Source organism: Colius striatus, chromosome Z (assembly GCF_028858725.1).
Source record: "Colius striatus isolate bColStr4 chromosome Z, bColStr4.1.hap1, whole genome shotgun sequence".
Taxonomy (NCBI): domain Eukaryota; kingdom Metazoa; phylum Chordata; class Aves; order Coliiformes; family Coliidae; genus Colius; species Colius striatus.
The window spans coordinates 32,111,021-32,123,693 of record NC_084790.1 but is presented as its reverse complement, the minus strand read 5'-3'; the positions used below and the strand labels follow the sequence as shown (position 1 = coordinate 32,123,693).

Genomic DNA, 12,673 nt, shown 5'->3' with positions numbered 1-12,673 from the left:
CTTCTATTCATATAGCTACTTGTAGTAGTTATGTATTCACTAAAAATAGAAAACGAGAGATCGTTAGCATGCTTTCAGTACAAGTGCTAGCATGTGCAGTCAAGAAAATGTTCTGACTTCCACAAAACCAGGGGTTTTTTTCTGAAACATTTGAACAAATAATATAATACTTTACCATATTTGCCAGATTTATCCAATGATCAAGTTTTATGGATAATTATGTTTCTGCCTGACTCAGATTTATGTGTTAGGTATGAAACTATGCCAAATATTACAGGGAAACAGCGAATTCATACATTTGGGGTTTACAAAGAAAACGCAGCAGGCTAGCACACTCTACCTATCTAAACAAGTAAAAGTTATAGGAGAATTAAGCAAGCTGACTCTATTATTTTCCCAGTGTTATATTGTGTTATGTGACATAATTGCTATTTCTAAGCAAAACTGTTTCAGTGTAAGCTGGGTATTTTGTATTACAGAGACTTCTTTGGGCAGAGCTAGACCTGGACAGTTTCATATCCCTCACAGCTTAGTCCTGATACCTGACTTCAGTCAGCTGTGTGTTGCAGACAGGGAAAACAGTCGAATTCAGTGCTTCAGGTTAGACAACACGGAGTTTGTAAGAGACATCAAGCACAAATCGTTTGGAAGAGAGTTGTTTGCAGTTTCATATGTTCCAGGTAATTTTTTTCCTGTTCTTTGTATTTCAAGTAGTTGCTTTATGCCAATATGTCACAGTACAGTGTTATTTCATGAAGAGTGCTATCATGTTATCATAGGCCAAATATTTATTCTCTTTCAAAGCAGAGATAATGTAACACTTACTGTATTACGTTTTTGGGTTAGATTTGTAATATCAGTGTATTAAAATGGAAATGTCCATTTATTAATGCCAATTTTTTAATACCAATGCATTGAATGTAAATGTTAAGAACTGGAGGAGGAATTTTGACACATCAGGCTCCTGACTCTGTAGCTGATATTAAATATAATGTCATGGTTGCCTCTTTTGCACCTGCTAAGAATGTAAGAAATGATATACTGGATGTACTATAGCACTGTCTCCAACAGTGGCAGCAAGAGACACACTCTAAGGAGAAGGTATAAGCCTGGCTGCACTTTGTGATCCATTCCTCTCCTACTCCCCATGCATCCACAAGCGCTTTATTTAAGGGTGCTAGGAGGTAGCTCCTGACCTCTTATTCATAGTATGTTTTTGTAGACTTGTTGCCTGTGAGTTTTCATTTTGAGATGGCTTGTACTGTCTGCCTCCTTGACCTCTTGCAGTTACAGGTTCCAGAAGGTCAGTACCCACTTTTTCTTTCAGTTTTAAAAGTGACCTAGATTCATAGAGTGCTTCTTATTTCCAGTATTTTGTGAATAACAATTCCAAACTCACCCATAGCCTTCTGCTCACCAAACCAAAAAACTCACAGCCACCTTAGTCTCTCCCCATAAGCCATTTAATTGCTTCAGTCACTTGACTGCATCTCTTCTAGCATCTTGAGCTTTATTAGGACCTTGTTGAGATGTAGAGAGTAAAATAGGACTCACTATTCAAGATGTGGGAATGCTATTTTTGGATAGTGGTAGAAGTGTCCTCTTTATTCCTCTCTTACTGATGATGCCCAATATTCTGGACAAATTTTGGCTGTCACTGTACACAGAGACAAAGATTTCAGAGACCTTTGAGTGATGGCTGAGAGATATCTCTCCTGAATTGTAGCTGCTTGTTCCAAGTTAAACATTATGTAGACATACTCTAGATTATTTTCTCACAGAAACATCACTCTACATTTGTCTCTGCTAAAACTCTTCTGTCATCTGTTTGACAACTCGCTCTTACAAAGTCTTTCTGGACTTTCTCAATATCATCAGGCTTTTGTCTACTCCACAGAACTCAATACCTTCCTCAGACTGGAAGATATCACTCTTAACCCTTTTTTCAGGTCATTGATGAAGGCTATTGAATTAAATTGTTTCTGGCTCCAGTTTCTGCATGCAAACACTATTCAGGCATCTCTATCCTGAAAAAATTATAAACTCTATCCTTAAGCTGTGGTCTTTGTTTCTGGTTCATTAATGGATATTTCATTCAGCCCCGTGACAAATCATATTCTTTAATAACCTCTGATGCACAACCTTGTAAAATTTTTCTGAAAATCCAAGTATGTCACCAGAATCTCCTTTACCAGTGCACTTTTCCTCCCGATTCAGAGGTGAGGCATAATTTCCCTTTAGAGAAGCCATACCAATGCATTTCCATGTCTTATTCTTCATTGTGGATTCTGCCATCTTACTGCTGATGGAAGACAGACTAGTTGATACGTAAGTTCTCAGCACTCTTTTGAGCCGATCTTATAAATGGACATTACTTTGGCAGTCTGGAGGAATGGCTTTTTGCAGTGCCAGGTTACTCAACTTGTCATGAGGACTTAAGTGCCATCCAAACCTGTTGAATTATTAACATCCAACTAGTCTAACAGCTTTTGTGTATCTTCTTCCAGTTGAGCTGACTCCTCTGACCTCTTTGCTATGAAAAAAAACCAATGAGTGTCAGAATCTCCCCAACATACTCCACAGAAAAAAATGAGGAAAACAAGTCCCGCTTTCACACCTTTTCTTCTTGTGGTCCCACAGTTTTGCTTGGTGACTTTCTACTTTTGATGCCTTTTAAGAACTTTCCATTGTAAGATCAAGCATTCTTAGCAAAGCATGCTTCAGATTATTTAATGCTTTAACATTCTTCTTACATTAAACCAATCTATGAAATAGTATGGACCTTTTGTTCTTATTTGGACAAAGTGTGCATCTCTTACATGCCAAACCTTCACCTCTTATACCTACCTTAACTCTCCTGTTGTAATTTAGCGTTGTACCTTTCTGTCTGTCTCTCTCTTTCTCTTGGACAGCCTTTTTTCATCTATACTATTACAATTCATCTTCACTGTAGTTTGCTATGTGTGGGCTGTTAAAGCAAATCTAATGTTGTTGCAGGTGGTCTCCTCTTTGCAGTTAACGGAATGCCTTATCCTGGGGAGGCAGAACCAGTGCAAGGATTTGTGATGAACTTCTCTACTGGAGAAATAATTGATACTTTCATTCCAGTTAGAAAGGTAGAGTGTCTGCTGCATATAATGATATCTATGAGGATGTTGGTAACATCATATTTCTCCAACTTCCATAAAACTGTTATGGGAAATAAGGTGTTTTGTAATGTAAGATATTAAACCAGATTTCTTTATAATGTTAACTTAATAAGGACATTGGAATTTTGGGTCTTAAGTTTCTACATTTGACAATGACACTACCCTCATGATGATTGCTATGAAAATACCTTCAGTCAGGATAAGCCTACTTAATATCTCTCAGATTTTAAAAGCTAATTCAAGGGAAGAATGAACAACTTGAAAACTTTATATATTTAGATGCTAGTAATTTGTTAGAAAATAGAGTATATTGCTAAGCAGAAATAATGTTCAACTGTATGGTTACATCCCTTATTTTCAGAAGATTAGTGTGGACTTTAAGGCTAAATGTCATTCATACGATACTGAACATTTAAAAAGTTTTCCACAGATGGTCCTGAAGAATGGCTAACACATATAGATTGTTATTTTCAGTTCAGTTCTAAATTATATTAGAGGTTTCTTTTTTTTTCTTAGTATAGCAAACAGTTGTGTTGTATACAAACTCTGAAGAAAAATAGGCATATGCAAGAATACTGGTATAAATATTATAAGAATTGTCTAGCTTGAGTACATCAAGTAATCTCCATGTTGTTATCCCCAGAGAAAGCAAGCATAGAAAAGAAGTGGAATTCCTGTCTCTTCTCTCATATTAGGCCATCACAGCAGCACATACTGTTCTTTCCAGTCTAAGGACTGATAGTGACTAGTGTCAAGTTCAGGGTTAAGGAGGCCTCATGAATGCTTTGGCACTTAAGGGTAATCGGTGACTGCTTGTCTTCACAGGGCTTTGAGATGCCACATGATATCGTTGCTTCAGAAGATAAAACAGTGTTTGTTGGAGATGTTCATGCCAGAGCAGTGTGGAAGTTTGCATCCACAGGAAGTATGTTCTGTTTGTTCTTAATGTCGTAACTTCACATTTTATGTCTTCAGATAAGTTCTATTTATCTGGTATCACTGGCCAAGAACCTGGTGGTTTAATTACAGAGATTTAAATGCACTGCAAGCTCTGCCTGCAGAAGTTTTGTGCTACTGCTCAGTTTCCATTAAAAGACCATTCTTCGTCATGCACTCTTCAACTGCCAGAGTCCTGAGCACATGAGTTCATTTGTTGCAGGAGGAATCAAAATGCATTTGCCTCATGGTAGATCTATCCCTTATCATGTCAGTATCTGCTTAAACAAAAGCATGACTCTGGCATTTTAATAATTTGTATATATCATCTACTGAGAAGTCAACTGCTTCATTTGAGGTTATCACATAGGAAACTGACAGAGGCCAAGGTAAAAATCAAAAGAGGAAAAAAGTCAACTTGAAATTTATATTCATTTAATTGAGGATATTTTTCATTAGAAAATTAATCTGGTATAATTCAAAGTCCTACTTCTGTGAAGTGGAAACACTTCCCAGCTTTAATCTAGTAACCCCCCCCAAGGTATGCAGTCTGATTTCAAGGAGCAGGAGCTGGTTAGTCAGACATCAATTTAGTTGGATTCAGAGAGAGTTTAGATATTTTACAGGAATAAAAATGCAATCCATTGTTATGTTATATTGAGTAAAAGATGTATGACAGAGGTAAAGCCTCAGGCTCTAGGGTGTTAGTCAACCAGTAGGAATCTGTTGTTATGAAGGAACTTCTGACTAAAGTAGTTGTTCCATATCTGTCTGTTTACAGTTCAAGGATTTTCTTTTGAGGAATCTGGTATCAGCTGTTCTTAACAACAGGAAACTGGACCAGATAGATTTTAATTCTGACTGAGTATGGCTCTTTCTGCAAGTAGTAACCTGAACAAGCATATTTCTAGGCTTTTATTCAAAGGAACATGAGAATTTTTTTAAAAATTAATTATTCATCATTTAACAGATTAGATAAGGAAAGTCCTTGTACATAATTTTCTTTTAAGCTTTTACTGTACTATAAAACTACAGTAGCTAAGGAGCCTGGATTCAGATAGTCTTTAGTCCATCGTGATTTTGATTGTAATGAACAGTTTCAGTTTTGTGGGACTCTCTGAACCATTACATGTACCCATGAACTATCTCTGTACCGTAAGAGTTAACTATTGCAAACACTTTTCATGAATCAAGCTGAATAGTTTTCTCCATGACCTTATGAGCTATTGACTTTCTTTGGTGAAGTTCAGATGCTGATGAGATTGTTTACTGTAGGATTGCACTGTACGTTTGAGAAAGCTAGCAGGAAAATGTCACCGAGCGTCTTTCTGAAATGTCAGTTGTCCTGAAGAACAATTTTGTTTTACAGAAATGGAACATCGGTCAGTTAAAAAGGCTGGTATTGAGGTACAGGAAATAAAAGGTTAGTCTGATTCATAATGGAAATGAAGGAACCAGTATTTTCATATAGATTAGGACTTCTTCTGCCAAGTTGGAGGGAAAAATACTAGCTGCTTTGGCTGTTCTATTTTTCACCACCATTTCATGCAGATAAAATGAACTGGCATAGGAAAGCACTAGAAAGCAGTTTGTAACAATGTTATGTAGTAGACGCTATTTTACAGCCAATCTAAACGTTTGATTTTTGGTGATGATAAGTGCTTCACAGACATCAAGGTAATTTTTAACTAGTGGATTAATTCCATACCACCATCTGATGTGGTCTGGATTGCTATCTGTGTCAGCTCCCTTAGATGCAGAAATAGCTCTGAAATGTAACTGTGATAGTTATATCACAGGTATATCCTCAGCAACTTCCTCCTGCTCCACAATCCTCAACCACCAAAAAAGGGTTACTTGGTTTATCTTTATGCAGACTCTTTCAGTACACAGCCTTGCAGGTCAGACCATATGGCACAAAATAGATTTTTTTCTATTTAAATTTGTTTCTCTAGGTTTACTGCTCTTTTTTTTTTTTTTCAAATTTATCTATATGAAAGTTATAGAATCATAGAATCTTAAGGGTTGGAAGGGACCTCAAAAGATCATCTAGTCCAACCCCTCTGCCAGAGCAGGACCACCTAGAGTAGGTCACACAGGAACTTGTCCAGGTGGGTTTTTAATATCCCCAGAGAAGGAGACTTAACAACCCACCTGGGCAGCCTGTTCCAGTGCCCTGTCATCCTCACGGTGAAGACATTTTTCTTGTATTTCTTTAGAATCTCTTATGTTCCAGCTTGTACCCATTGCCTAATATTAATGAGATCAACCCTCAGTCTCCTCCAAGCTAAAGAGCCCCAGCTCCCTTAGCCTTTCATCCTAAGGGAGATGCTCTACTCCATCATCTTTGTGGCCCTGCACTGAACTCTCTTAAGCAGCTCCCTGTCCTTCTTGAACTGAGAGGCCCAGAACTGGACACAATATTCTAGATGCAGTCTCACGAGGGCAGAGTAGAGGGGGAGGAGAACCTGTGTCGACCAACTAACCACAGCCCTTCTAATACACACCAGAAAAAAAGGAAACAAAAAGAAAATTGAAACATAGGAAAACTTAATATAAGGAGGTGAAAAAATATATACAGAGACTGAAAGTTGTAAAATAGCAATTCAGGAAGATGAAAAGTAATTTTAACTACTTGTATTCTATTACGTAAGTCTTTTATGTTGAAACAATTTTCCTTTCAGAAAAACAGTACCATGCTGTGCACAGGACTTTATAGAACGTTCAAATGTTCTTAACTGTTTTTTCTTTGATTGAATTCAAAGCTTGTGTGGTTTGCCTGAGTCATGTATACGCAGAGGAGAATACCAAAAGATCCCGCCATCCACTTGCAAGCATGTGGAATAAAGGAGGCTGACATTGCAAAACAGTGAAGTCCTTATTGCCAAAATTTTTATCCGTTTTGTCTCTGTTGATACATCACCCTTCCTGAAGCACTCAAAAGGGAAGTGTTGACATTACAGCATTCACAGCACAACAAAACTTGACATATATATTCATGCATTTTGCTTTCTATAAGAAGATAGCATGGTAGATGACAGTTCTAATATTACAGAGTAAAAAGAAGCTGCTTTTGAAGTAACAACTTGTAAAACTGCTTAGTGTATGTAGACTGAAGTTAACATATTTCAGCTTCATTTGAAAAACAGATAGCTACTGGACTTTGAGTCATCCTCTGCTTAAGAAGTGGACAACAGTTGCCTGCATTGTCACAGCCTCCTGGTAACAGACTGTTACTATTGCTTGCACTGCTGTTAAGGACAGAGATGGGCAAAATGGTGGAGGAATTTACTCTTGACTATAACCACTTGGACAGACAGCATGTTATCATTGTATTAGTCATAACAATTATATCATTGTTATCATTAGTGCTAAGTGTAAACTGAAGTAGTTGCTGTTCTTTCAGAATAGAACGTAATTTTAAGTCTGATAAGGAATAAGTTGATTCAGAGTGTGTTTCTGATTCAGCTGCTTCTTAAGACATGTAGCTAAGTCAGATTTTAAAATACGTAGCTAGACAACACAAAGTGTGTTCCTTTGTACACACACAAAATGGCATCAAGGATTTTAGTGAAACTGGCTTTCTCCTTTAGATGGAGAAGCAACAAATTAGTAAGTAATGATCAGATGCAGTTTTCAAAAGCTCTCCAGACTTACAGAGCCAAAATTCCTTCATGGGATATATCAGTTCTGAAAATGTAACCCTTTGTCATGAGTTTATTTAGAAGTACTTTAAATTCTTTCCCTTGTGTTTACGATAATGCATCAGATACTGCATTTCTATATTTCTTGTGGTATCAAGAGGAGATAGTTTATTGATATTATATCACATGGCATTTTGCAAAAGTAGTTATTTTGGGGATTTTCTTATATTTTAAATGATAGATACTTTTTAAGACAGAACTCTCCCTGACACCTCTCCTTTCCCCATTTGAGAAAAGGAGAGGGCATCTTCACTAGTGAGTGAGATCACTCAGGCTCTCATCAGGCCTTATGTTTTGGATAACATCAGCAAGAGCTAAAAATGTCTCCATAAATGTCTTTTGTTTCCTTGTGGCTCAACACTTCAGCTATTTGAGCTTGTTCCATTCTTTAACGCCTTGTTCTTGCTTGCCTGATACATATGGATTACATGCTGAAATTGTCTTCTTTTTAAAGAATCAGAAGCAATTGTAGAAGCCAGATTGAAAAACAACGCAGAACCAACAGACTCTCTAAAGAAGCAGGAAAAACAACATTTGGTCCAACAGGCCAGCACTGGAGTTTCCTTTGTTCTTATTACAACCCTTCTAGTTATCCCTGTTGTTGTCCTGCTAGCAATTTTAGTATTTATTCGGTGGAGGAAGACAACTGTCTATGGAGGTAACCATGAGTAACTCTAGAGAACAGACTTTTATTCCATCTCAAAACATGACTGAACACTGAGGGACAAGGATATGAAGAGACAGACTTACTGTCACTTTACCTTTCTGAACAGTTGCTATGATGCTGCATGCAAACTAAGAATTGTTGCGCATGCAGCAGCTGAATCCCCTTAAACCTTTAAAACTATATCTTAGGCCACCACCTTTTCAGAATGTGTATCTAAAACTTTATTTGATGTCAAGCAGTAAATTGGTATCTCAGAAACATAACATATATATGTTATTGCCTAGAATACATAAAATTTAATACTCTGAGCATAGCTTGGTTTTCAGTTTGGGATCTTTAAATTGTTATGAACAAAAGACTGTGTGGGTACAGTAAAGGCTTATGCAGAAGGCAAACAGATAACATTTACAAGAGATCATATATTATTGTCCACTACTAGCTGGCACATTTTGTGAGTCAGACATGTTTCCATAATGCACCTCCATCCATTGCCATGAGAATTTCAATTGGCACTCACAGTGCTATGAGAATTTGTTCTCTGTTCATACTGTATGAGATACTATTTTTGAGAAGCTAGTAGGCTGCAGTAGGAGTTTTATTATTACACTTGTTTTGATTTGCATAAATAGCTTTATTGAGCTGAAGGAAGAAAATGTACAAGGAATAGAGAAACAGCACAGTTCTGCCACCTAGTGACAGTGTAGGTAGTGCAGCAATCCAATGCTGCTGTGTGACTGAACTGGATGTGTTTCACTTGAAGTGTGCAGCTTCCTGACTCAGTTCACATTTAGTACAGCAAATATGCTCACACTCTAGACCACTGCAGTACTGCCATTAATGAACGTGATCTATAATGGCATCTTTGCATTCCATTTGGATTCAAGGAGTGGTTGAATTTACTGTGCTGAAGAGCATAATGCAGTTACATGTGTAAAAGTAAGCTTCTTGCACAAATTGGTGGAAACTGAGTATGATACAAGAAAGACAGTTTGGTCATGGGATTTAATTTTTCTTCAGAAGAAGGATGGAAACAGTTACCAGGGAGAAGGATACAGTTTATGAGGGGAAAGAGAAGGCTCCTCCAAAATACCTGAAGAAAGTCACAGATCACTGTCTTCCAGAAAGCCAGACTTCTCTATTGGGAAACCATTTCAAATGTCAAGCTGTATTTTGCAGCATGCTGGACTGTAGTTGTGTACATTATAAAGGACAAGCTTGGTGACTTGTCCTGTCTGTGAACTCTTCACTGTAACATAAGTGGAAAGTTGAGGGAATTGAATTAGAAATTACTTGATGTGAATAATGTGAATCTTCCTAATGGCTGAATTGGCATAAACTGAACATCCATGGTGTGAAAATCTTGTTAGTAATTACAATTTCAACTTAAAGTGAAGAAAAATATCAATTTTGCTTCTTAGAGCTACTGATCAATTTGATGAATATTTGTGACATATTTGAAAATATAGATAATTATTTAATCATAGAATATTATTCTTTTATTTTTGAAATCTACCTTATTTTTCAGCTGATGGAGAGCACAAACTTGATTCAAGTTCAGGCAGAATTTTAGGCAGACTTAGAGGTAAGTTTTGGTCATTGAAGAACTTTAGAGAACAAAGTAACTGGAGGTTTCTTTCTGTATTCACATCTAGCTAAGTAACAGATTTGATAGAACTTTCTGGAGGAAGGATTGGGGTGTTTTGTGGAAATATTTTTTACACCACCTTTCATATCTGCCTGCTGAAGAGAATGTGCTGCTACCAGTGGGACCACAGTGGCTGTTATAAAGGTATCTGTGGATCTGGTGACTGAAATGAAACTGTTAAAGACTAAAGGCAAACAGACGGGAACAAAGCTCAGGCAATGTGGCTTGGATGAGTGGACAGTGAGGTGGATCGAGAGCTGGCTAAATTACAGAGCCCAAAGGGTGGTGATCAATGGCACAGAGTCGAGTTGGAGGCCTGTGGACAGTGGAGTTCCACAAGGATCGATTCTGGGGCCAGTCTTGTTCAACATCTTCATCAACGACCTGGATGAGGGGACACAGTGTACCCTCAGCAAGTTGGCTGATGACACCAAACTGGGAGGACTGGTTGACTCCCCAGAAGGCTGTGCTGCCGTTCAGTGAGATCTCAACCAGCTTGAGAGTTGGGCAGAGAGGAACCTCATGAGGTTCAACAAGGACAAGTGCAGAGTCCTGCGTCTGGGAAGGAACAACCCCATGCACCAGTACAGGCTGGGGGTCGAACTGCTAAGAGCAGCTCTGCAGAGAGAGAGCTGGGAGTCCTGATTGATAATAAACTAACCATGAGCCAGCAATGTGCCCTCGTGGCCAAGAAGGCCAATGGCATCCTGGGATGCATCAAGAAGAGTGTGGCCAGCAGGTCAAGGGAGGTTCTGCTCCCCCTGTTCTCTGCCCTGGTGAGGCCTCATCTGGAGTTCTGTTCTGGGCTTCCCAGCTCAAGAGGGACAGAGAACTTCTGGTGAGAGTCACAGGGCCACCAAGATGATCAGGGGACTGGAACATCTTTCATACTGGCTGCAGGAACTGGGGCTGTTTAGTCTAGAGAAGAGGAAACTGAGGGGTGATCTTATTAACATATACAAATATCTAAAGGGTGGGTGTCAGGAGGTTGGGACATCCTGTTTTTCTATCGTAGCTAGTAACAGGACAAGGGGTAATGGGATGAAGCTGGAACACAAAAAGTTCCACTTAAACATAAGAAAAAACTATTTCACTGTGAGGGTGAGGGAGCAGTGGCACAGGCTGCCCAGAGTGGTTGTGGAGTCTCCTTCCTTGGAGGTCTTCAAGACCCACCTGGACATGTTCCTATGCAACCTGATCTAGGTGACCCTGCTTCTGCAGGGGGGTTGGACTAGATGATCTCTAAAGGTCCCTTCCAACCCCTACCATTCCAGTGATTCTATGATGTAAAGACAAAATGAAACAGGATGATGAAAAAATGTAGCTTAAAACTTCTGCTTCAAAGATTAACTTCCTTCTTCTGTAATCATCTCTGTACTTACTGACGCTATAGTGTTGACCGAGTAAGATTTTTATTCTCCCCGTACAGTAAAGCAAACCTTATGATAAGCCCTTCCTTTCCACAGGGAAAGGTGGTGGTGGCCTTAACCTTGGGAACTTCTTTGCAAGTCACAAAGGCTACAGCCGAAAAGGGTTTGACCGACTGAGCACTGAAGGAAGTGATCAAGAGAAAGATGAAGATGATGGCACAGATTCAGAGGAAGAGTGTTCAGCACCTCCACTCCCACCAGCACCTTCATCCTCCTGAAACCAGCCTTTGAGTTCTCCATTGTACGACTCAACGCAGAACGTTAGATTCCTTTCCCCTTAAGCACGTTTAAGATTTTGTGTATTTAATTGTAAACTGTACTAGTCTGTGTGGGGCTGTACACTGGTTTCTTTATTTTTTGGTTGGTTTTAGTTTTGTTCTTTAAGTGGAGGATTGTACAGAAGTTCCATTTCAGTGCCGTTGTTTTTTATGTGAACATCGTAATAAAGCAAACATTCTTCTCATTGCAGCACTGATTTAAAGCAGTAGTATTTTCACATATCAATTTGGGGATCTTGTAAATAATAACTTACTATCTGCTTCATCAAAATATTTTTCCCATAACTATTCAGTTGCCAATTTCTTTCGTGCCTTTCCTCTTCAATGTCCTTAACCTGTTGCAGTACAAAGAAAATACAGTGCCACAAGAAAATTAAGCTGCTAAATCTTCTTCTATTTTTTTAAAATCACTAACATATATTGCATTGAAGGAAAGAAAAATATCTCTATTTAATTTTTTTTTCTTCTTCCTGACTTGATGTGTTTCTGGGATGTCTTATTTTTAGATAGTATCACTGTTAGAACACTATTTTCAGAAGCTGAATGTAATTTGTCTAATAAAGTATTCACAGAGCATTAGTTGTCAGAGTGTACTTTGGAATTTTTTGCATACTTTTACATTTTTTATATACAATTTTTGTAAAAGTTACACAGACCACTTAATACAATACCACTTAATACAAATACAATACAAGTAAAAAATGTCATGTCTTCTGCCAACAGAAAGTGTTATTCTGTATGGAAGTCAAAACAGTATTTTGCTATGTCACAAGGATTATTTTTAAAGACAAATAATTTACATACATGTACAAAGGCATGTTTAAACAGGCATTTTACTTGTGTAGTAAAACTGCAGTGTATTTA

The 12,673-nt window shown here is 38.1% G+C and overlaps 1 protein-coding gene across 14 annotated transcripts in view; it reads left to right on the top strand.

The window, feature by feature from the left end:
• The window catches only part of PAM (peptidylglycine alpha-amidating monooxygenase), a 133,700-nt gene extending 121,315 nt beyond the window's left edge, over positions 1–12,385 (top strand). For 4 of the 14 annotated variants that reach the window (XM_062017189.1, XM_062017188.1, XM_062017180.1 and 1 more), the window contains 7 exons: positions 480–680; positions 2,998–3,116; positions 3,975–4,074; positions 5,455–5,508; positions 8,244–8,447; positions 9,982–10,038; positions 11,568–12,385. In XM_062017189.1, the coding sequence (XP_061873173.1) occupies positions 480–680; positions 2,998–3,116; positions 3,975–4,074; positions 5,455–5,508; positions 8,244–8,447; positions 9,982–10,038; positions 11,568–11,749 (917 nt within the window). In that variant the 3' untranslated portion in view covers positions 11,750–12,385. The other 10 variants (XM_062017193.1, XM_062017183.1, XM_062017182.1 and 7 more) reach the window with 7 other exon arrangements.
• Positions 12,386–12,673: the final 288 nt, after the last annotated feature.